This window comes from Geotrypetes seraphini, chromosome 7, assembly GCF_902459505.1.
Source record: "Geotrypetes seraphini chromosome 7, aGeoSer1.1, whole genome shotgun sequence".
Taxonomy (NCBI): domain Eukaryota; kingdom Metazoa; phylum Chordata; class Amphibia; order Gymnophiona; family Dermophiidae; genus Geotrypetes; species Geotrypetes seraphini.
This window is the reverse complement of record NC_047090.1, coordinates 25,284,675-25,308,881: the sequence shown is the minus strand read 5'-3', so window position 1 is coordinate 25,308,881 and position 24,207 is coordinate 25,284,675. Positions and strand designations below refer to the sequence as shown.

The following is a 24,207-nucleotide window of genomic DNA, read 5'->3' as shown; positions in this document are numbered from 1 at the left end:
TTGCAATCAAGTCTCTACTCTACAAACCATTTCAGCAAGACAGATGATGTGACTCATAGAAACATGATGGCAGATAAAGGCCAAATGGCCCATCTAGTCTGCCCATAGGTCACATGGCTTCCACAGCACGTTACCCCCTTTGCACAATCTAAGATAAGATCAGTGGATCTTAGCATCTCAGTGGTCTCAAGCTCTCGATCCCTTATTCCGAAGGATCACAGTCACCTCACCTCTTTCTTTGTCAATCCCTTTAGTGGTGGATGGATCTGTTAAATCTTTCCAGGGGTCTCCCATTTCACATCCTACCACATCAAAGAGTGCTCACAACAGACGCATTTGTGTATACTTGATGGGCTCACCTTGATGGTCTCGGGACACAAGGTCGATGGTCTGCGCAAGAGAAGACATTCCACATCAACCTATTAGAGCTGCAGGAAATTCAAAAGTCTCTAAAAACCTTTCAGGAGAGTCTTTCCAACCAAGTCCTCCTTGTTCAAATGAACAATCAAGTATCTGGGCAATTGCTTGAAACATATTTCTCAAAGCCATATATGTTCAAGGGAAACAGAATACTCTAGAAGACAAGCTCAACAGATTTCTTTGACAACACTAGTGGACTCTCAACTCCAAAGTGTTACACTTCATCATCTCACTATGGGAGACTCCTCAGATAGACCTTTTTGTGTCTCCCCACAACCACAAATTGCCCCAATTCTGCTCCAGACAGTACTCTCCTCATTGTCTCGAAGCAGATTCCTTTCTTCTGGATTGGACAAACAAGTTCCTCTATGCATTTCAACCAATCCCTCTCATTCCCAAACTTTAGTCAAGCTCAAGCGTGAATCAGCCACCATGGATCCTGATAGCTCCTTGGTGGCCCAGACAACCTTGTTTTTCCCTTCTACTTCACTGAGGGATCCAGTTCCTTTACAAATCTTTCCATCTTTACTCAAGAATTAAGGATCTCTTTTACATCACAGTCTGCAATCTCTGCATATGACAGCTTAGTACCTCTCGGTCTGATTTCAGCAGATTTTAATCACTCTAACTCAGTACAAGCCATTATAGCTGCTTCAAGAATACCACCTACTCAGCAATGCGATCTACAGAAGTGGACAGGATTCAATTTGTGGTGTACTCTCCATCACCAAGATGCTTCCTCCTTTTCTTTCATTGTTGGATTATCTTCTCCATTTATCTAATTCTGATCTGAAAACCACTTCGGTCAGAGTTCACCTCAGTGCTATTAGTGCTTTCCATGTTCCTGTCAACAATAAACCTCTAGCTACCCATCCGCATGTTTTCAGGTTTATGAAAGTACTTTTCAATTCTAAACCTCTCTCAAGCTGCCTTCAGTTGTCTAGGATCTTAATGTAGCCACTTTGATGAAACCACCATTTGAACCAATAGCATCTACTCATCTTAAGTTTCTCACTTGGAAAGTGGTCTTCTTGAATTCTGCCTCTTCTGCCCGTCAAGTGAGTGAGCTTCAAGCATTGATTTCTGACCCACCTTATAACGCATTTCATCGTGACAAGGTGGTTCTACCATCCTAAATTCCTCCCAAAAGTAGTCAAGGAATTTCACCTAAATCAATCCATTGTGCTTCCAGCTTTTGTCCCAAAGCCTCATTCTTACCCTGGAGAAACAGCTCTTCACACATTGGACTGTAAGTGTGCCCTGGCTTACTACATACAAACAACTAAGCCGCACAGGGCTTCTCAACTGTTCATCTCTTTTGATCCTAAAGGATTGGGCTGGCCTGTAACCAAGAGAACTATTTCCACATGGCTAGCAGCCTGTATTTCCTTCTGCTGTGCTCAGATTGGGCTACAGTTCGAGAGACATGTTACAGCACACAAGATCCACACTATGGCAGCATTAGTAGTTTTCTTACGTTCCACTCCCATTGATGAAATTTGTAAAGCAGCTACTTGGTCCTCAGTTCACATATTCACAACTTGCTACCGACTAGAATCCTATTCCAGAGAATCCTATTCCAGAGGAGATTTCAGCCAAGCAGTATTACAGAATTTATTTTCTTCTTAATGGCCAACTCTCCCTCCATCCCATTGCAGTAAACTAGGGAGTCCCACATGTGAGAATATGCTGTCTGTTTGTCCTAGGATAAAGCATAGTTACTTACCATAAAAGGTGTTATTCGGGGACAGCAGGCAGATATTCTCACATCCCTCCTACCTCCCCTGGTTGGCTTCTTAGCTTGCTTACAGAACTGAGGTACCGCGAGCCGGCATTGGGCAGGAAGGTACTCGTACATGCAGTATTGGCAGTTGCGAAGTTTCTAAAAAGTTAGTGGCAATACACTTTTACCACTGTCCATACTGGGCTCCGTGAATGATGTCACCCACATGTGAGAATATCTGCCTGCTGTCCTTGCATAACACCTGTTATGGTAAGTAACTGTGCTTTATCGTCTGAAAGGAAGCTTTTGAATCAGAGGGTCATGGCATGAGACTGAAAAGGCATAGGTTTTGGAGTAACATACAATGACAAAGACGTTTCCTCTTCCCCCTCCTGATTTCTTCTATTATTGCGGTACATAGATGAAAGCACGCGAGACAAAGATGCGCTGACAATGCCGCCCAGACAATCGCGCACAGGATGTCATCCCACTGGAGTTAAACACTATTTTAAAGCGCTCCGAGGGGAGTATGTGGGTGGGGAAGTCCATTGGGGAGGAACACCCCATTATAGAAGATACAGCCTTTTTCCCTCTTTTTTAGGAAAAAATTACAGTTTCCTTTGTAATGGGGGGTTCACCCCACCCCCAATGGGAGCGCCAACAGTTGTAAGTAAAATGGGGGGAGTTCCCACCCCACACCCTCCTCGGAGCGTTTTAAAATAGTGTTTAAATCCAGCATGCTGATGTCCTGTGTGCGATTGTCGGCGCGCCTTTGTCTCGCATGCTTTTGACCTGTCACCATTATTGCATATATGTCATTATCCCAGGACAAGCAGGCAGCATATTCTTAACTGATGGGTAACGGCACCAACGGAGCCCCAGTACGGACAATTTTAGAGTGATTGCACTCTAAGAACTTAGAAAGTTCTAGTTAGGCCGCACCGTGCATGCGCAAGTGCCTTCCCGCCCGACGGAGGCGCGCAGTCCCCAGTTTCTTAGTTTCCGCGGAGCTAAGAAGACGCGTTTTTTTCAACGGCTGTTGAAACTTTTTTCCTCGCCTTCCCACTCGCGCGTTTTTTGTGAAATTTTTTTTCATTTTATTTCTCCCTTTTCTTGTTTTCAAAAAAAAAAAATCTAATTTTTCCTTAGATTTTCGGTCGGCCCCGGCGGGTGTTGGCAACATCGAAGCCTCGACCTTCGATTTTGCGGTGGCCGTTTTTCCCTTCATGCCCCCTTCACCGGGCTTTAAGAAGTGTCAGCGGTGTGCACGCCCTATATCCTTGACCGACCCGCACAATTGGTATCTTTAGTGCTTGGGTCCGGATCATAGGGCTTCGTCTTGCACCTGTTGTGCTTCTCTCCAAAAGCGAACCTTAAAGAATCGCCAACTTCAGCAACAACTTCTTTTCGGTGCCGCTATGGAGGGTCCTCCGACATCGACCCCGACATCGGCTGCTTCGTCGAAATCGGCGCCGGCTCTTTCGACACAGCAAGATGTGTCTCCGGCATCGCATCCCCCAGGTAAGCCGGCTAAGAAGCCATCCCCTACACTGCTGGGCCTGCCGGTCGACCAAGCAGTGAGCCAAGTCCTGCAGACCGTGTGTCGGCCGCGTAAACGCTCCGCTCCTATTGAGGTGACTGCCTCGTCATCGGCATCCTCCTCCCCCGAGCGTAGAGCGACACCACAGGTACCGAAGAAAAGAAAAGCAGTACCGGTGCCATCGGTCCCATCTTTGGACGACCGCATCGCGGCTATTCTCCAAGTTCAACTTAAAGAGCAGTTACAGCAACTCCTCCCGGCTCTCTTGACACCAAGCCTTCCAGTGTCTGAGCCTTCGGTGCCAGTTGTCGAACAGCCTATTTTGTCGGCATCGACCTTATCGGCACCAGTACATTCTGCCTCTTCGGTGTCCATGCCTATTCTCTCGGCGGAACCGAAAGCCTTGCGTCGGGCGGTTCACTCGGTCTCCGAGCTAGTACCGCTCTCTGACCCGAACCTCCGTACCGCTTTACATTCTTCCCCAGGTACAGTATCGATGCGATCAGGCAAGTCGATACGCAAGACCCGACATGGGGACGTATCCACTTCTGTCTCCCAGGGCCGACTTCCTTCGGTGCGCGACCCTGACCTGTGGGATGATTCTGATGAACCTCTCGGGACCGATGATGAGGTTTCCTCTGATCCCTCTATTCAGGAGCCTGATAGTAAGCCAGAACAGACTTCCTTTACAAAGTTCCTCAGGGAAATGTCGGAAACACTCTCTATCCCGTTGGAGTCTGATTCCAAAAAGTCCAAAGCATTCCTTGACAAACCCCAACCACCCACCTCCCCGGGTTGACTTCTTAGCTGGCTTATCTTAACTGGGGACCGCGTGCCTCCATCGGGCGGGAAGGCACTCGCGCATGCGCGGTGCGGCCTAACTAGAACTTTCTAAGTTCTTAGAGTGCAATCACTCTAAAATTGTCCGTACTGGGGCTCCGTCGGTGCCGTCACCCATCAGTTAAGAATATCTGCCTGCTGTCCCTGGATAACACCTGTTACGGTAAGTAACTGTGTTTAATGAAAGGTTTCTGATCTTTAAACAAAATGTAATATTAGACAAAAGAGAACCTGAGTTTTTAAATTACTGCATCCTTTTATTTAAGAAACAAAGTTATCCAGTACCCATATCACCCATGTTAAAAATAAATAACTGACCTGCCAATTAACCAAATTTAATTGATGATTAAATTCAGCTGATTGAACACAGCCAGACTTGATTGTACCCAACCCTGTTGAATCTAAAACTCACTATACATGGAACCTTATGATGAGTGAAATAGTTTCCACAAAGTTTCTATAGGAATGCTATGCCATGATGAAATGAGGTTTCCAGAAAGAAAAAAAGTTATTGAAATGTATCAGTTTGGAAAGGTTTACAAAGCCATTTCTAAAGCTGTGGGACTCCACCAAACCACAGTGAGAGCCATTATCTCCAAATGGAAAAAACTTGAAACGGTGGGGTAGTTGTCCTGCCACAGTAACTCCAAGGGTCCGGCACCAGCTCATCTAAGAAATTGCAAATCATCCCAGAAGAAACTGCAGGCTTCTCTAGCCTCAGCTCAAGTCAGCGGGCAAAAATGGGAGTAGAAAGGCAGCAACTCACATTTGTTAAAACACACCTGGATTATCTCCTAGCTATATAATAGAGTTTCTTGCACCCTTTTCTACCTTTTTGTCGGTTTGTTTAAAAGGCAAAAAATCAGCTGTTTGAGCAGAGACTTTAAGAAGCAGTATCCAAAACCCATGAAAGGCTTTCTATAGATTCTGTGGGGTAATAACATTAATATTTTCCCTAGAATCTAGAATAAGCCTGAAGCTTGAGAAGAGAGAACCACTGAAGAGCAAGTTGAAAACTCCATTGATGTTCAACCAGCAAAGAGTCGAGCAAAATGAGGTTTGTTTTGCTTTTAATATTTACTAAGATAAAGCAAATTATCATGGTATACCACCTTTATTTTTAAGAAGATGGATGCATTTTTCCTTTGTGTTTTAATCAGTGGGCTTCTCTTATATTGTTAGCATAATGGGACAAATATTCAGCTGGCAGCAATCAGGGTGTTTTTGGCAGCTGTTGGAGTTATCCCTTGAATTTTAATTCTAGGCCGGGCACCAAAATGGAATACCTAGGCATATGTAGCTGGCTAACACTTATGCAGTTACAGTCATGTGAAAAAATTAGGACACCTCATGAAATATTCAGTTCTTTCTTAAGAAATGTTCACATATCAATGTCAAATCTTTTTTTTTATTTATCTATGGGGAAAAAAGTGATGTAATTGCAGGTAAATAACAAAAATTTTCCTTGATTTACTCATGAAACTTACTCATGAAACAAAAGATATCCACAAAAATGTGTACAGTGGTACCTTGGTTTACGAGCATAATTTGTTCCAGAAGCATGCTCGTAAACCAAAATACTCGTATATCAAAGTGAGTTTCCCCATAGGAACTAAGGGAAACTCGCTTGATATGTTCCCACCCACCTCCCAAGGCCAGCGGCACTGCTCTATCCTCCCCCCCCCCCCGAGAACTGGCATTGTTCCCCCCGAAGGCCCCCCCTACATGATCCGCCACCCCCCAAGATCCAGCACCCTCCCCCCACGGTCCGGCATTCCCCCCGCTCGCATCACACTCCACCGCCGCGATCTGAAATCTCCCAGCACCCACCCGAACACGCTACTTACCCCCATCTGGCCACCGGCACCAACGCCTTTGAGTTCACGAGAATCTCGGAGAGAGCGTGAACTCGAACGCCTTGAGCATGCACAGATGCTCAAGGCCCAGCAAAGAAGAGGACGCAGATCTTCGGTTCCAGCACCAGCATGTCCTGTGCATTGGTGCCGGTGGCCAGATGGGGGTAAGCAGCGTGTTCGGGTGGGTGCTGGGGGATTTCAGATCGCGGCGGGGGGGTGCGATGCGAGCGGGGGGATGCCGGATCGCGGGGGGGAGAGTGACAGATCGCGGTGGGCGCCACTCGCAAATTGAGGCAACCTCGGTTTCTGAGGCGCTGATTTTTGCAAATGTTTTGCTGGTCTTGCAAAACACTCGCAAACCAGTGCACTCGTAAACCGAGGTAACACTGTATTCTAACTGAGGAATAAATTAGGACAACCCCACATATCCTCCCACTTAGGGCTCCTTTTACTAAGGTGCGATAGTGTTTTTAGTGTACGCAGGATTTTAGCGCGCGCTAAACCCGCGCTATGCAGTTAGAACTAACGCCAGCTCAATGCTGGCGTTAAGGTCTAGCGCGAGCTAAAACCGCTATCGCAGCTTAGTAAAAGGAGCCCTTAAAGTGGCTCAAATCACACACATGTATATCACATCAGGTGCACATGATTTAACTTGCATGGTAGGTGTGCAAGGTGGAAACCTTTGCTTTCTAAGAGAAACATCAAGGCCAGACTGAAATTTGCTAGAGAGAACATAGACAAACACCAGGACTTCTGGAATAGTGTTCTATGGAAAGATGAGTCTAAAATTGAATTATTTGGACACCAGAAAAGAGGACATGTTTGGCGTACACCAAATATAGCATTCCAGGAAAAGAACCTCATATCAACTGTGAAGCATGGAGGTGTAATTGTCATGGTTTGGGAATGCTTTGCTGCTGCAGCACCTGGCCAGCTCACCATCATAGAATCCACCATGAATTCTACCGTGTATCAGAGGGTGCTTGAGGAACATGTGAGACCATCTGTAAGAAAATTAAAGCTGAAGCGGACTGGACTCTGCAACATGACAATGTCTCAAAACATACCAGTAAATCCATCAAAGACTGGCTGAAAACCAAGAAATGGAAAATCCTGGAGTGGCCGAGTCAAAGCCCTGATCTTAATCCCATTGACATGCTGTGGGGTGATTTGAAACGGGCTATACATGCAAGAAACCCCTCAAACATCTCACAGCTGAAAGAATTTGCATTGAGGAGTGGGCCAAACTTCCCTCTTTTGTTTCATGAGTAAATCAAGGAAAATTTTTGTTGTTTACCTGCAATTACATCACTTTCTTTTCCAGAGATAAATAAAAAAAAAATTTGATATCGATATAGAAACACAGAAAATGACGGCAGAAAAGGGCCACGGCTCATCTAGTCTGCCCACACTAATGACCCACCCCCTAACTTCCTCCGTGAAGAGATCCCACATGCCAATCCCATTTTTTCTTAAAATCTGGCACGCTGCTGGCCTCAATTACCTGCAGTGGAAGATTATTCCAGCGATCAACCACCCTTTCGGTGAAGAAATATTTTCTGGTGTCGCCATGAAATTTCCCACCCCTGATTTTCAATGGATGCCCTCTTGTTGCCGTGGGTCCTTTAAGAAAAAAGATATCTTCTTCCACCTCGATACGGCCCGTGACATATTTGAACGTCTCGATCATGTCTCCTCTCTCTCTCTCTCTGCGTTCCTCGAATGAGTATAGCTGTAACTTATCCAGTCGTTCCTCATACGGGAGATCCTTGAGTCCTGAGACCATCCTGGTGGCCATACGCTGAACCGACTCAACTCTCAGCACATCTTTTTGGTAATGTGGCCTCCAGAATTGTACACAGTATTCCAGATGGGGTCTCACCATGGATCTGTACAACGGCATTATGACCTCAGGCTTACGGCTGACGAAACTTCTACGGATACAACCTACGATTTGTCTAGCCTTGGATGAAGCTTTCTCCACTTGATTGGCAGTCTTCATGTCTTCACTAATGATCACCCCCAAGTCTCATTCTGCTATAGTCCTTGCTAGGGTCTCACCATTTAAGGTGTAAGTCCTGCATGGATTTTTGCTGCCAAGGTGCATGACCTTGCATTTTTTGGCATTGAAACTTAGTTGCAAAGTCTTTGACCAATGCTCCAGTAGGAGTAGGTCATGTGTCATGCTGTCGGGTATTGAGCTTTTGTCGGGCACTGTGCTTTTATCTATTGTGCTCTTGCCTACTATGTTGCATAGTTTGGCGCCATCGGCGAATAACGTAATTTTACCTCGAAACCCCTTAGCCAAGACTCTTACAAAGATGTTGAATAGGATCGGGCCCAGTACCGAGCCCTGCGGCACTCCGCTGATCACCTCCGTCGTTTCGGAGGGGGTGCCGTTTACCACCACCCTCTGAAGTCTACCTCCAAGCCAGTCCTTAACCCATGCAGTTAATGTTTCACCTAATCCCATCGAACTCATCTTGCTCAATAACCTGCGGTGTGGGACGCTATCAAATGCTTTGCTGAAGTCCAAGTACACGACGTCCAAGGACTCCCCTATGTCCAGATTTCTTGTTACCCAGTCAAAGAAGCTGATCAGATTGGATTGGCAGGACCTTCCCTTAATAAATCCATGTTGATGGGGATCTCTTAGATTCTCCTCGCTCAGGATCGTATCTAATTGGCGTTTGATTAGAGTTTCCATAAGTTTACTCATTATCGATATGAGACTCATCGGTCTGTAGTTCGCAGCTTCCGTTCTGCATCCTTTTTTGTGGAGTGGAATGACGTTAGCCGTTTTCCAGTCCAACGGGACTTTTCCTGTACTTAGGGAAAGATTGAAGAGCGTGGATTACAGTTCCGCCAAGACGTCTCTACTCCCTGAGCACCGTGGGGTGTAGTTTGTCTGGTCCCATAGCTTTGTTCACCTTGAGTCTTGATAGCTCATAGTAGACACTGCTGGGCATAAACTCGAAATTTTGAAACGGGTCTTCCGAGCTTTCCCTTGTCTGCAGCTGAGGGCTGGATCCCGACACCTCACTAGTGAAGACTCAGCAGAAGTATTCATTTAAGAGTTTGGCCTTATCGCAGTCCGATTCTACATAGTTCCTGTCGGGTTTCCTAAGGCGTACTATCCCATCTGTGTTTATTTTTCTGTCATTAATATACCTGAAGAAGGATTTATTGCCCTTCTTGATGTTCTTTGCTAGATTCTCCTCCATTCGGAATTTGGCCTCTCTGACTGCTCTTTTGACTGCTTTTGACTTGTTCAGATAGTCCTCCCTAGATTCTAGCTTCCCTGATTGTTTGTAGGAGATGAATGCTCTTTTCTTCTTTTTTATGAGGTCCAAGATCTCCACAGAGAACCACTGTGGCTTATTGTTTCTTCGCCGTTTACTTAACTGATTTTATATAGCGGTTGGTTGCTTCGTGTATGGTTGTTTTCAGAGTTGACCACATTACCTCTACATTATCTGTTTCGGTTTGGTTTTACAGTGCCTAATGGATGAAATCTCCCATGCTTTCAAAGTTTGTGCCCTTAAAGTTGAGGACCTTGGTTAATGTGCTTGATTTAGTGAAACCTTTCCTGAGGTTGAACCATATAATGCTGTGGTCACTGGAGGCCAACGTATCACCTACCGAGACCTCTGTGACGCTTTCTCCGTTGGTGAGTATCAGGTTCAGTATCGCCTGATCTCTAGTGAGCTCTAATACCATTTGTCTGAGTCTTGCTCCCTTTATAGAGGTTAATAGCTTTCTTCTGCTGCTGCTGGTCGTGGAGGAAAGTTTGTTCCAATCCACATCAGGCATCTTGAAGTCACCTAAGAATACTGTGTCTCCACGCAAAGTGATATTCTCTGTCTTCGACTAATTCTATATCCAGGTCATCCTGTTGTCTTGGAGGTCTGTATACTACGCCAAGATACAGGCATTTGTCCTTCCCCCTGGCCAAATTCACCCAGAGGGATTCCCTGGTGTACTTGACATCTGCGATTTTGGTAACTTTGATGTCCTCTTTAGTGTATAGTGCTACCCCTCCTCCCATTTTGCCCTCTCTGTCTTGACGAAGTAAGTTGTAACCCGGTATAGCCATATCCCACCCATGGAAGTCCATGAACCAGGTCTCGGATATCGCCACGACATTTAGGTCAGCGTTCCTCATTTCCATCTCTAGTTCCAGAATCTTGTTGCCCAAACTGTGGGCATTGACGTACATAGCCCTCCATACCTTATGTTTGCTATGACTCTGTGGAGATATTCCCGCTTGAGCTAATTTGACTCCTTTAGTACTGTTTGCAATGTGTGTATTTACCTCAGACTCAGAAATGGATTGGCAACTTACCTTGCCAGGTTGGTTACTTATGCCAATACTTGAGTGGGTACCCTCCCCCAACTTACCTAGTTTAAAGCCCTATGAAATAGGCGGACTAGTTGGTGTACTAATTTTTTCACATGACTGTATATCTCTGAAATTTTGTATTCATATAGTAGTATTAGACTACATACAAAATTTCCTCAGTACAAAGAGGAGCTTGTTTTCTCTCTCTCTCTCTATCTATCTATCTATCTATCTATCTATCTATATATATATATATATATATATATATATATCAAGTTTAAGTTTCAAGTTTAATAATTGTTTTGATTAATCACTTAATCATATTTCAAAGCGATGAACAAATTAAAATTACAATTTATGGGAATCAATACATTACAGAACAATACATAATATATATATATTATTATTTTTATTTTTTTTTTAATACTAAACCTTGCCACTCATGCTTGGCCATAATTTTCTGCATATGTACCAGGCTTACTTTTTTTATTTAGATTGTAGATGCAGTCATACCGGAGCTAAATATCAAAAGGAGTAACAGACCTCCCCCAAAGGCATTTACCCAGGATGAACCTGTATGGGTCAGCAATGACATTTGTAAATTATTGCATGCTAAACACCTTTTTTTCCTGTTCATTCACTAAAAACTTGGGTTCTAATTTTCATGGTATTATAAATTTACAATTGATAGAATATGGTGGGGTTTTTTAAATTATTTTCTTCACACTAATACCTATGTGCAGCATAACTACTAACACTTTTGTTATCAAATCTGCTTATCTGCTTCATTTTCTATTCATAGCACCTTAAATACCTTTGAGATCAGAGCCTTGGAAAGCAGGGGACTGGAATATAGCTTTTTATCTCTATGCATGTTTAACTTTTGGCCATGGGTGTATGGGCTTCATTGTAAACATTAGCATTTTATTTGCTGATCTGTTTGATACTTGAATAGAACTATACTGAACCTACTTTTACTGAGCCTGACTGGACAAGTGGATTTTCAGAAAGTGGACCTCTAAAGGTGATTACTAAGGAGTCTTCAAGAGTATCAAGAAAAACATCAAGGAAAAGGGTGACGAGGCTTACTGAACTTAGTAATCACTGTTTATGTGATTGTCAGGGTCTTGGTGTGTATTGTATTTATTTGTTTGTGTTTTTGACTAACAGATGGGGACAGCAGAACAATTACCTTTTGATGATGCGGTAATTACAGAGAGTACTCCCATAGCCGAAACTATATCTTCGAGCAACCAGACCCTAGTAAATATATTTCATAAATTATGCAAGTGCTGCTGTTCTGTAATATATCTTGATCAACTTGGATAGGTGTGGAATCTGCTAAAATATGTATTTGGAATTTCTTTGTTTTGTTTCAACTTATGAATTGAATGTTAAAGATTTGATTCCCCATTTGCAAATTATTATTGCAAATGCATGAAAATGCATTTCTGAAGATAAAGGATTTATTTTGTGTTTTTAGCAGAACTTTAGTAACGAGAATAACATTCAGCGTATTAATCATTCTGTTGTGAATGAATGCATAGGTACCTAGAATATTTTTGTTTGGGAAGTATAAAAATCCTAAAGGGATAAAAAGCAGTTTAGAGAAGACATCTAATCATGTCTGAGGGGAAAAAGCATTCTTAGATTCCTTTCCTCTGCCCTTATGCTCTAATCTATTCTTATTTCTTGTGCTCATTTCCCTTTATTCCTAGGGAGAACATTTTTTTTCTCCTCCATATCTTGTCTTCCCATATGGCCACTTTGAGGGTAATTAAGTATTCTAGTGCAACAGGAATATCAATCTTGAATAATAGGTATTTACCCTCTTTTACTGTGAAGTCTGTAGAGAACCTAATTTACATATTCATCAGCTCCTCCTCTTCTCACTCTGGGCTGTGCTAGATTTCCTCAGCCTTACTCTCTACAGTGAAGTTGTAGGAGATTCTCTGTTCTGTTCATATTTATTTTCTTTATTTTTCTGAGTTTTCTTCCATTAGCGAGGCTTTTGGTGCTGCATAGGCTCTCGGTTCCCCCAAGACATCTCTGGCTGTGAGAAGATAGACGTTCAGGGCAGAGGTCTGCAGCTCGCTGGCACATGCTCTGCATGATTCTTGTGACCAGCTTGCATTAACAGTCCGTAAGCTCAGGGACCGTTCTCTTAGGCACAAGCTCATTCTGATTTTGCTCGCAATAGATTTGAGCACAGGCTGTGAGGATTCCATGGAAATTTTATATCAGGATTGGCGACGACTGCATTACTCCCCCCCACAAAATCACATGGGGTCCGGTCCCTCAGGGAGACCGGATGGCAATATGAAGAAACAAGCTGGCTTTCCTTTGTCAGGCTTATCTGAGGTAGAAATCTTCTCATACTGTGACTAGAGGTTTTCTGTTAGCAACTCCCAGCATCGCACTGTGAGTAAGGCTGTTACAGCCTATGGGAAAATTGAGGGGTTCCTTAAAAGTTAGTTTTAATTTTTTCTGAGGCTAGGGATAAGGTCCCCCACCTCCAAAAACAAAAAAAAAAAACCTTCTCTGAATTCTTGTTTTTCATATTTGCTTCCACTGGCCATTTAGATTCCTGATTTGATTTTAAAAGCCGCTATCTGCCTCAAAACCCATCATTTTTTTGTTTGAAAGGGCATAGATGGACTTCTCATGTGGAAATCCTTTGGATTCATGCCTGATTTGTGGGGTCATTGTTCCATGTGTGGCACATGAAGGAGGGCGGGAGCTTTTGGTTTCACCCCTTCTCGTGCCTTTGGGGGTTGGAGCTCATATGAAACGAGCCTGGGCCAGAAATTTTAGCTGGAGTCAGATAATGGAGGGTTTGTGTCTCTGGTGAAGCACAGCCGTGTGCCAGTGGACAAACCCCATCAGGCACCATGGGAGATCCTGCCAGGTCCCTCTGGTCAACCTGAGCAGTTTCTTGCTCCTGAATTCATGCATATGATGTATGAAGCTTTGTGAAACTATGGAACCTCAGAGGTCTTGGCAAGCATGGCATCTGGGCTTCTTCCCACAAAGGGTGCGGGGTCCCTTAGTTTAAGCCATGCTCAAGTGTTGGGGACCCAGGTAGCGCAGGATTCAGGTGGAGATGCTCTGCTTTCTCAGTCGGGGTCCTCCATACTTGGAGATTCATCATCTCAGCTTGGTGAGCTAGACCACGATCAGATGGCAGCCCTGGACCTTGGAGAGGACCCAACGGTGTGCAGGCTGTTCAAGCCATCTGCTCTGCAGGGAATCATTACAGGATCCCTCCAGGAATTAAAGCTGGAGCCACCGCAGACCTGTGTCATGCAATGCTTGCTCATGAGCAGCACAAAGGCACAGCTGACATGCTGTCCCTTGTATCCAGACATTACCAGGATGCTAACTGACCTTTGGGAGGGGCCCTGAGGGTAGCCAAGTCCTGACAAAGCTTTATACAATGGATGTCAAGTTCTTTAATACTCCAAAGGTGGATTCCATAATGGCTCAAGTTACTAAACGTACCTCCCTTCTCGGTGGAGTGGTTCTTATGAACTCCCAGGACTCCAGATTGGACTTTGTCATTGAGACAATTTGAATCCACGGCACTAAGTCTAAAAGCGGCAGCAGCGGTGTCATTTGTCCCTCAAGCATGCCATTCAAAGCCAAGAGGGAGACCTGGACAACAGTAGTGACCCCTAGTTCCTTCTGATAGGGGTTGATTATGTAACGGATACACTGTATGATCTTTTTAGGGTCTTGAATAAGGTCTCAGCATACACCATCTCCACCCACAGAATGCTCTGGATCAGGCAATGGGTGGGAGGTTCAGCCTTTAAGACGACGTTGAGCAAACTCCCCTTTAAAGGGCAATTGCTGTTTGTCAAGGATTTTGAAGATCTGATGGCCAGTGTGGCAGATTGTAAACCAGAGTCTTTACCGTACAGCAGATTATCAGTCCCGCAAGGGTCCTGTGTGGGAAATTTTTATGGTTCAAGGCATTTCAACAGTACGCAGGAGCGTTGGCTTATCAGAGACCATTCCAAGGCCCTAAACAGAGGTTTGGGGGCGCCAGTTTCCACCAGGCATTTAACAATTAGAAAATGGAGAGTTTCCAATAAATTGGGGACACAAAACTCCAACATATAACAATCACTCAAAAAGGAAGGATACTGGAGATGCTTTTAAGATAATAGGAGAGCAAGAATATAGAGAACAATGGGAGTCCACATAATTTTTTATATAATAGCTTAAATTGATTCCATTCAGGAATCCTAAAAACACTCCAGTGTAAATCAGCGAAACATACTTCTGGAGAGTTTATTGTCTTTAAGCTTTGAAAATTGTGTGATCTTTGACGAGAGTTCCTTAAACTAAGCACCTTGGATCTAAAATGTTAGGCTAACTCCTCAACAGAGGGAGGGATATCCTGGGATGCTTGCCCAAGGGGGAGAGATGTTAAAGATTGAAAATACCAATAATTATTTTGTGTTTATTCTGTTTTGTCCTATTTTAGCTGAATAAAAATCTCATCATTTTTTGTTTTATCTTACAAATCACGATCCTCAACCCGTTTATTCTTCTGCCAGGTTCTCGCTAGCTTTCTAAGTGAACACTTAAAATCCAATAATTCTTCATTGTAACATTTTTCTGATTTTCTGACCTTTTTATGCATAGACATTTGGGAGTAATTTTATCTTAAGATTGCAGTACTTAAGTTATCTTTGATTTCTTAATTATCATTGCCTAGTTTTTTCTGCTCTCTTTATTGCTCGTTTCGATTCATCAAAGCGTGCCGTCTTTTACTGAATAGTCTTTGAAATTGTGTATGTTTTAAAATCTCTTTAATGACTTGTGTATTTAGGTGAGCTTACTTGGAGGCAGGCAGTGAGTTCTAATGTTTCAGTGTGTGTCCTTGACTGATTGTAGCCTTGCTTTAATAACCTTTTTGTCTTACTACTTTGGTTTGTTGTTTTTTTTATGGCTTCTGTAATTGTGTAGTCTTGAATGACTGAAACACTTTCCTACTTATATTTGAGTTCTTTTCTTATTGGTATTTTGTGAACCACTTTAACCTACCTGTTAGTAGAACACAGTATAGCAAGTTTTTAATAAACGATAAACCTACTGTCAAGTCAGATGTGGCATAGAAAACCCTCATGGTCACTATCATTTTCCCCTTATAAGGCTGATTGGCCTTGCCTGGTGCATTGTGCCTCAATTTTGGAGGTTGGGGTGGGGTCTGGACAATGGGTAGGGAATTGACACCAGGGACCTCCTTTTTTTTATTTTTATTCACATCAATTGGGAGGAAGTGGGAGATGTGGCACTAGAAATCAGTTTTAAAGTTGAGAAGAAGGAAGGGGGGCCAGTCAGTCCTATTGGTTGGGGAGGGGTGCATTAGACACCTTGAAAAGTGTTTAATATCCCAGATTTTTTGGGGGGAGGAGGGATATAAGAACATAAGCAGTGCCTCCACTGGGTCAGACCCGAGGTCCATCGTGCCCAGCAGTCCGCTCACGCGGTGGCCCAACAGGTCTTGAACCCCAATACCGTACTCTGTCCTATCATGTCCTCTGGAAGCGCATTCCAGGTGTCCACCACACGTTGGGTGAAGAAAAATTTCCTAGTATTTGTTTTGAATCTGTCCCCTTTCAACTTTTCTGAATGCTCTCTCGTTCTTGTAGTTTTCAAAAGTTTGAAGATTCTGTCCCTCTCCACTTTCTCTATGCCCTTCATGATCTTGTAAGTCTCTATCATATCCCCTCTAAATCTCCTCTTCTCCAGGGAAAAAAGCCCCAGTTTCTCCAATCTCTCAGTGTATGAAACGTTTTCCATACCTTTTATCAAATGTGTCGCTCTCCTCTGAACCCTCTCAAGTATCACCATAACCTTCTTAAGGTACGGCGACCAATATTGGACGCAGTACTCCAGATGTGGGCGCACCATCACCCAATACAACGGCAGGATAACTTCTTTCGTTCTGGTTGTGATACCTTTCTTGATTATACCTAGCATTCTATTCGCTTTCTTAGTGGCCGCTGCACACTGTGCTGTCAGCTTCATTGTCTTGTCCACCATTACCCCCAAGTCCCTTTCTTGGGTACTCTCATTCAATAACATCCCTCCCATCGTAGAGCTGTACCTCAGGTTTCTGCTTCCCACATGTAATACTTCACATTTCTCTACGTTGAACTTCATCTGCCAATTGCCCACTCCTCTAGTTTGTTCAAGTCCCTTTGTAATTCTTCGCAGTCCTCTTTAGTCCGAGCACCACTAAATAGTTTGGTGTCATCTGCGAATTTTATTATTTCACATATCGTCCCTGTTTCTAGATCATTTATAAATATATTAAATAGCAGCGGTCCGAGCACTGACCCTGCGGAACACCACTTGTGACCCTCCTCCAGTCCGAGTAGTGGCCCTTCACTCCTACCCTCTGCTTCCTTCCTGCCAACCAATTTCTGATCCTTCTATGTACATCTCCTTCCATCCCATGGTTCTTCAGTTTCTGAAGTAAGTGTTCATGGGGTACCTAGAAGTTTAATAAGTTCGTTAGGCATGATCTCCCCTTGCAGAAGCCATGTTGGCTGGTTATTAGAAGTTTATTTCTTTCAAAATGCTCATCGATGTTGTCTTTTATCAGTGCTTCCGCCATTTTCCCTGGAACCGAGGTCAGACTCACCAGTCTGTAGTTTCCTGGGTCACCTCTTGATCCCTTTTTAAAGATGGGTGTAATATTGGCTATCTTCCAATCCTCCAGGATCACGCCTGTTTTCAGGGATATATTGCAAATTTTCTGCAGTAGTCCCGCTATTTCCTCCTTTAGTTCTTTCAGAACCCTTGGGTGAATTCCGTTCAGGCCCGGCGATTTGTCAGTTTTTAATTTTTCTATCTGCCTGCATACGTCTTCAAGGCTTACTTCCATGGATGTTAATTTTTCATCTTGGTCTCCTTTGAATATTTGCTCAGGTTCCGGTATGTTGGATGTGTCCTCTTTTGTAAATACAAACGAAAAGAACATGTTTAGTCTTTCTGCCACTTCTTTCTCCTCCTTCACCGCTCCCTTCCTGTCTCCGTCGTCCAGCGGTCCCACCTCCTCCCTAATCGGCTGCTTCTATCCCAGGTTGGGGGGGGAGGAGGGAGTTCAGGGGACAATGCAGACCACTGACAACTTTTATTTATTAAGAAATAAGTTGCCCTTCCTGTGAGAGCTGAGCCAATAACTGCTCAGGCACTGATGAGGAAGGTGACACTTCACAGTGAGCTGCAGACTACTGCTGTAACTTTAACACGGCAGTAATCTGCATGTAGGTATTTTTGGAGCAATAGTTTTGAGGTACAGCTGTGGGCTGAGCTGGCTCTACTGCTAGGCTTTCTGCATCAGCCATTGAGTCACTGATATAGGGATATGGATATTCTAGAATGTTCATATATAATCTCTTGAGAGCATAAGAGCCGTAATCCATCTTGGCGCCACCAGATGGCATCCCCCACTTGTGTTGTAACATTTATCCAGTAGAATAAATATGTATCAGTGAGTTCTAGGGAGGTAAAATTCCTAGATGTCATGAATGACTGCTTCTTGGAGCAACTGCTCCAGGAACTGACATAGGGAGAGCTATTTTAGATGTGGTCCTTAGTGGAATGCAGGACATAGTATGGGAGGTAACTGTATTGGGTCCACTGGGAAACGGTGATCATAACTAGCTAAACTCCATTGGTGGCCAGTTACATGGCAAATACAATTCAAGATATTGACCTTGGTATTTAGATCCGTTTGTGATCTGTTGCCTAAGGTGATTGCCTCTTTATTGCAGACATATGTTCCTAGTCGCCCTTTGAGATCGCAAGCTAGAGACCTCTTGGTTGTTCCCCCACTTAGTTCAGTCACTAAAGTGGAAAATCGATCCCAAATGTTTCAGGTGGCTGGACTTTCATTATGGAATTCAATTCCAGATTCCATTTGTCTAATTTCTGACTTTTTGATATTCCAGAAAAGTTTGAAAGCTTATTTTTTTCCGATTGGCCGTTTCACAACTTGACAGTGTGTAATTTGGCAGTTATTTGGCCTTATTTTTAGGGCATTGGTTTTAGATTGTAAGCTGTATTCTGTATTTTATGTTTTTTTGTTGTTTTTATTTTCCCATATATACTCGAATATAAGTCAATTCGATTATGTCGAGACCCCCATTTTTCCCCCCCAAAAAAGGAAAAATGGTTGATTCGCTTATAAGTCGAGTGGCTTAATATTCAAGTGTCCTGCCTTGTCAGGCTCTGCACCCAGCCCCCTCCCCCAACCCCGTTCCTACCAGGCACTTTACCTAGCCCTCTTCCCTACCAACCCCTGCCAGGCTCTGCACCCAATCCCCTTCCTTCCCTCCCTCCCCTGTCAGGCTCTGCACCCAGTCTCCCTCCTTCCCCTCCTCCTTCCCTGTCAGACTCTGCACCTTAGCCCTCCTCTCTCCCAGGCCCTGCACCCTGTACCCCCTCCCTGCCCTGTTCTTGTACCTCCTCTGCTGATCCCTGGTGGGCCAGAGGTGCAGCGGTTAGGAGCGAGCTTTCCACGCTCCTGCCCTGCTGCTAACCCGGTCGGTGGTGGCTGCCGCAAGATCAGGTTTTATCAGCTGCTGAGCGGCACCGAGCAAGAGCGCACTTGGTACTGCTGCTCGAAGTTGAGTGGCTTCTTGACTGGCTGTTTTCTTTCTGTTTGTTGTAGAATATCGCGCCCTGAAACAGTTATTTGCATATGAAACATGCGTGTCAGCGGCAATGCATTTTAGTAACCACTGGTATAAGTCAAGCTATATGCCATATCAGAGTTCACATATAAGTTTTGATAATTTATAAGTTATGTCACATCAAGTTATATAAAGATATAGATAAGTTTCAATCAAAAATATATGCTTGAGCCAAGGAAGAAGCTTAGCAGCATATAACTCTTATAAGCTTGATACTTTGTGTACTATAGAATGCCACTTCTGATGGCTCTGTTGCTTAAAAAAAAGTATGAATGTTTCTCAGTAGTTCACTGTTTTAATTTTAGGCGGTCTAGAAATATTATAAATAAATAATAAATAATACTATCAGTGTTCTCCCCAGAAATTTTTTCCAGCCGGGTGGCATGAAAAAGCAGCCGGGTGGGGCGGGATGGGGAAAATTAAGGGCTCCTTTTACTAAGCTGCAATAGCGTTTTTAGCGCGTGTAGAATTGCTGCGCTACACGGCTAGAACTAACGCCAGCTCAATGCTGGCATTAGCGTCTAGCACGTGCGGCAATTCTGCGTGAGCTAAGCGCATGGTAAAACCGCTAGCGCAGCTTAGTAAAAGGAGCCCTAAATGTGTACTATTTGTATTAGTTAATTATTATTAGTTATTTTCCAATGCTCAATATGGCAGCCTTTCTTAAGGTTTGACACTTGTTCCATAATTTTTTATTAAATTTAAGAAGTATCCAATTCTAGAAGTGAATAATTAGATATTTGCCCTCTTTCAAATGGTATAGAGCAGCGTCTCTCAAACTTTTTTAACTCCGGCACACTAAACGGAACAAATGTTTTTTGTGCGGCACACTAAACGGAGCAAATGTTTTTTGTGGCACACTAAATGCAGCAAATAGTTTTCATGGCTGGAAAAAATTTCTGGGGAGAACTGTTGCCGTTAGTTTTCAAGGTCCAATCACATCAAAGTCTGATGCTTATCTGGGCAGTTGTATAAGAAAAAGAATGGATAAGATAACATGAGAAGTGAAATTGTCATGAATCAGAGGGATACATACCCTGTAGGTCCTAAAAGCAGGCTTGTGGATTAGATATAAACTATGAAGGCAGTGGTGTACTTAGCATATGTGACACCCGAGGCCCATCATTTTTTTACACACCCCCCATCTGTATGAAAAACATGATTTTTATAACAATCCACACATCACACAAGAGTGTACCTAGGAGAAGGCAGCATCTTACATACTGCAGTGAGCAGTACAACATCAATACACCCATTGTAAAACTAAACAAGCCAGTCTAGTACAGATCAATCCTAACTGAAAACCATGTCTTTCGAACACTCAGAACACACCTTCGCCTAGTATGGCATATGTAATCACAAACTAACCCCTCTCCCTTTTACAAAACTATAATGTGATTTTTAGCCATGGTGGTAACTGCTCAGACTCTCATAGAATTCTGAGCAATTACCACCATGGCCAGTGCTAAAAAAACGCTCTACAGTTTTGTAAAAGGGGGGATAAAATAGGGCATGGCTTGGACGCGCATGGGAAAGGTCGGGTAGTAAAGGTGCTCCGTGGAGAAAGATTTTGAAAGAGCTTAAAGTCATAGGAATTTGGTCTAAAATTGATCAGAAAATAGCGAATAAGCAATAAGAAGAAGGGATGGCAACGAGTAAACAAAATAAAAGTGATTTTTCCACTCCGGGAAGTAGCAAAAGGGCGAAGACGGATCAGGAGTCGGTTGCCAAGAATGGAGACGGTGAGGTAATGAGGGAGTTGAAGGAGATCAAAGAGATTGTATTGAAGACGGGAAAAAAAGGTAAACAATCTGACAACAGAGGTGTCGGCATTAAATAAAAAAATGGAATTGTTGGAAGTAAAGGCACAAAACTTTGAAAAGAGAATGGTAGAGGTGGAAGCAGAAGTTTGTATTGGGAAAACAGAGAGGAAAAAAATTGAAATACTTACCAGAGAATTGGAAGATTGTGCTAACCGCCAGAGAAGGAGTAATTTGAGGTTACTAGGGTTACCGGAAGGGGAGGAAAAAGGAAATGCGGTCTCCTTTATTGAAAATTTACTCCCTAAATTACTTCCGTTAAAGTCAAAGTTTGAGGTGGAAGTGGAAAGGGCGCACAGAGTCCCCACAAGAAGATTAGAACAGCAAAGGGGACCTAGACCATTAATTTTTAAACTATTGAGACACCAACAGGTCGTAGAAGTGTTGCAGCTGGCAAAACAAAATAAAAATTTTAAATATCAGGACGCTCAAGTACATCTGGTGCCTGATTTTGCAAAAAAATACTGCATTAAAAAGAAAGAGGTTCCTGGAGTTAAGACCCCATTTGAGAGAGATGGGTGCTAAATTTGGGTTAGTTTACCCTGTGATAATGAAAGTGACTGTGGGTAATAAATCTTTAACTTTTAATGAGCCAGAGGAATTACAAAAATTTATTAATGAACAAGAACAACCAATGTCATCATAATAATGGAGGGAGAGAAGAGTTAAATTTTTGATTTACATTGATTGATGAAAGAGTAGAAGTTTATGTACAATATGAAGTATTGAATATTGAACTGCAAGGAAACGATGATAGAACACGTTTAAAAAGTGATTCAAAATGGTCAGCTCAACGGTCATGGTAACAGAATAGTATGTGAAGGAAAACATTCCACAGTGGAAGCAAATGATTAGAATGTGGAACATTCACTGAAGGTGATTGACAGATGTAATGGAAGTGAAAAGTTATGAGAATATGGATAATTTGGCAATATAGAGATATACTGCAAATCGCTATGGATCTTCAGTGATCTGGTGTGAAATTTCAAGCACAAGGAAAAGAGACGCATGGATTTTAAGATGGATTTGATGGTGATAGGGGTTATTATGAACGAATGGTACAATTGAAAGGAAATATGGTAATGGTGTAGAACATAAGAACATAAGCAATGCCTCTGCTGGGTCAGACCTGAGGTCCATCATGCCCAGCAGTCCGCTCACGCGGCGGCCCAACAGGTCCAGGACCTGTGCAGAAATCCTCTATTTATACCCTTCTATCCTCTTTACCAGCAGGAAACTGTCCAATCCTTTCTTAAATCCCAGTACCGTACTCTGCCCTATTACATTCTCTGGAAGCGCATTCCAGGTGTCCACCACACGTTGGGTAAAGAAGAACTTCCTAGCATTTGTTTTGAATCTGTCCCCTTTCAACTTTTCCAGATGCCCTCTTGTTCTTTTATTATTTGAAAGTGTGAAGAATCTGTCCCTCTCTACTCTCTCTATGCCCTTCATGATCTTATAAGTCTCTATCATATCCCCTCTAAGTCTCCTCTTCTCCAGGGAAAAGAGACCCAGTTTCTCCAATCTCTCAGCATATGGAAGGTTTTCCATCCCTTTTATCAGACGTGTCGCTCTCCTCTGAACCCTCTCGAGTATCGCCATATCCTTCTTAAGGTACGGCGACCAATATTGGACGCAGTATTCCAGATGCGGGCGCACCATCGCCCGATACAACGGCAGGATAACTTCTTTCGTCCTGGTTGTGATACCCTTCTTGATTATACCTAGCATTCTATTTGCTTTCTTAGTGGCCGCTGCACACTGTGCTGTCAGCTTCATTGTCTTGTCCACCATTACCCCCAAGTCCCTTTCTTGGGTACTCTCATTCGTGAGGCACCTTGTCAAAGGCTTTTTGGAAATCTAGGTATACGATGTCTATGGGGTCTCCTTTGTCCGTCCGTTTGTTGATTCCTTCGAAGAAGTGCAATAAGTTAGTTAAGCACGATCTCCCCCTGCAGAAACCATGTTGGCTTGGTATCAGAAGTTCGTTTCTTTCCAAATGTTCATCGATGTTTTCTTTTATCAGCGCTTCTGCCATTTTCCCCGGAACCGAGGTCAGACTCACCGGTCTGTAGTTTCCCGGGTCACCTCTTGATCCCTTTTTGAAGATGGGCGTGACGTTGGCTATCTTCCAATCCTCTGGTATCACACCTGTTTTCAGGGATAGGTTGCAAACTTGCTGCAGTAGTTCCGCTATCTCCTCCTTTAATTCCTTCAGAACCCTTGGATGGATTCCGTCTGGACCCGGGGATTTGTCAGTTTTTAGTTTTTCTATCTGCCTGCGCATATCTTCAAGGCTCACTTCCATGGATGTTAATTTTTCTGCTTGATTTCCATTGAAGAATTGCTCAGGTTCCGGTATGTTGGTTCGTAAATACAGACGAAAAGAACATGTTAAGTCTTTCTGCGACTTCTTTCTCTTCCTTCACTACCCCCTTCCTGTCTCCATCATTCAGCGGTCCCACCTCCTCCCTAGCTGGCTGTTTCCCTTTAACATATCTGAAGAATGGTTTGAAATTTCGTGCCTCACTGGCTAGCCTCTCTTCATACTCTCTTTTGGCTTTTCGAACCACTCGGTGACATTCTTTTTGATACTTCCTGTGCTCCTTCCAGTTCCCCTCAGTTTTGTCCTTTTTCCATTTCCTGAATGAATTTTTCTTATTGCCTATCGCTTCCTTCACTATTTTAGTCAGCCATACCAGGTCTTTTGTTCGACTCTTTTTGCTCCCCTTTCTGAATCTGGGTATGTACAAATTTTGCGCCTCGCTCACCGTGTCCTTGAAAAAAAGCCAGGCATGTTCTACCATTTGCCATTTCTTGGAAGTGTTCCTAAGTTTCTTCCTTACCATTTCCCTCATTGCTTTATAGTTTCCTTTCCTGAAGTTGAAAGTTGTTGCTATGATTCTCTTTCCTTTCGGTATTCCTACTTCAACTTTGAACTTGATCATA

General features: G+C 43.4%; 1 protein-coding gene across 9 annotated transcripts in view; it reads left to right on the top strand.

Moving 5' to 3' along the window:
* Positions 1-24,207, top strand: part of TMPO (thymopoietin) — a 110,225-nt gene that overhangs the window by 42,763 nt on the left and 43,255 nt on the right. For 4 of the 9 annotated variants that reach the window (XM_033951877.1, XM_033951876.1, XM_033951874.1 and 1 more), the window contains exons 4-7: positions 5,483-5,580; positions 11,216-11,302; positions 11,677-11,796; positions 11,892-11,984. In XM_033951877.1, coding sequence (XP_033807768.1) covers positions 5,483-5,580; positions 11,216-11,302; positions 11,677-11,796; positions 11,892-11,984 — 398 coding nt within the window. The remainder of the gene's footprint in view (positions 1-5,482; positions 5,581-11,215; positions 11,303-11,676; positions 11,797-11,891; positions 11,985-24,207) is intronic. The other 5 variants (XM_033951879.1, XM_033951882.1, XM_033951875.1 and 2 more) reach the window with 4 other exon arrangements.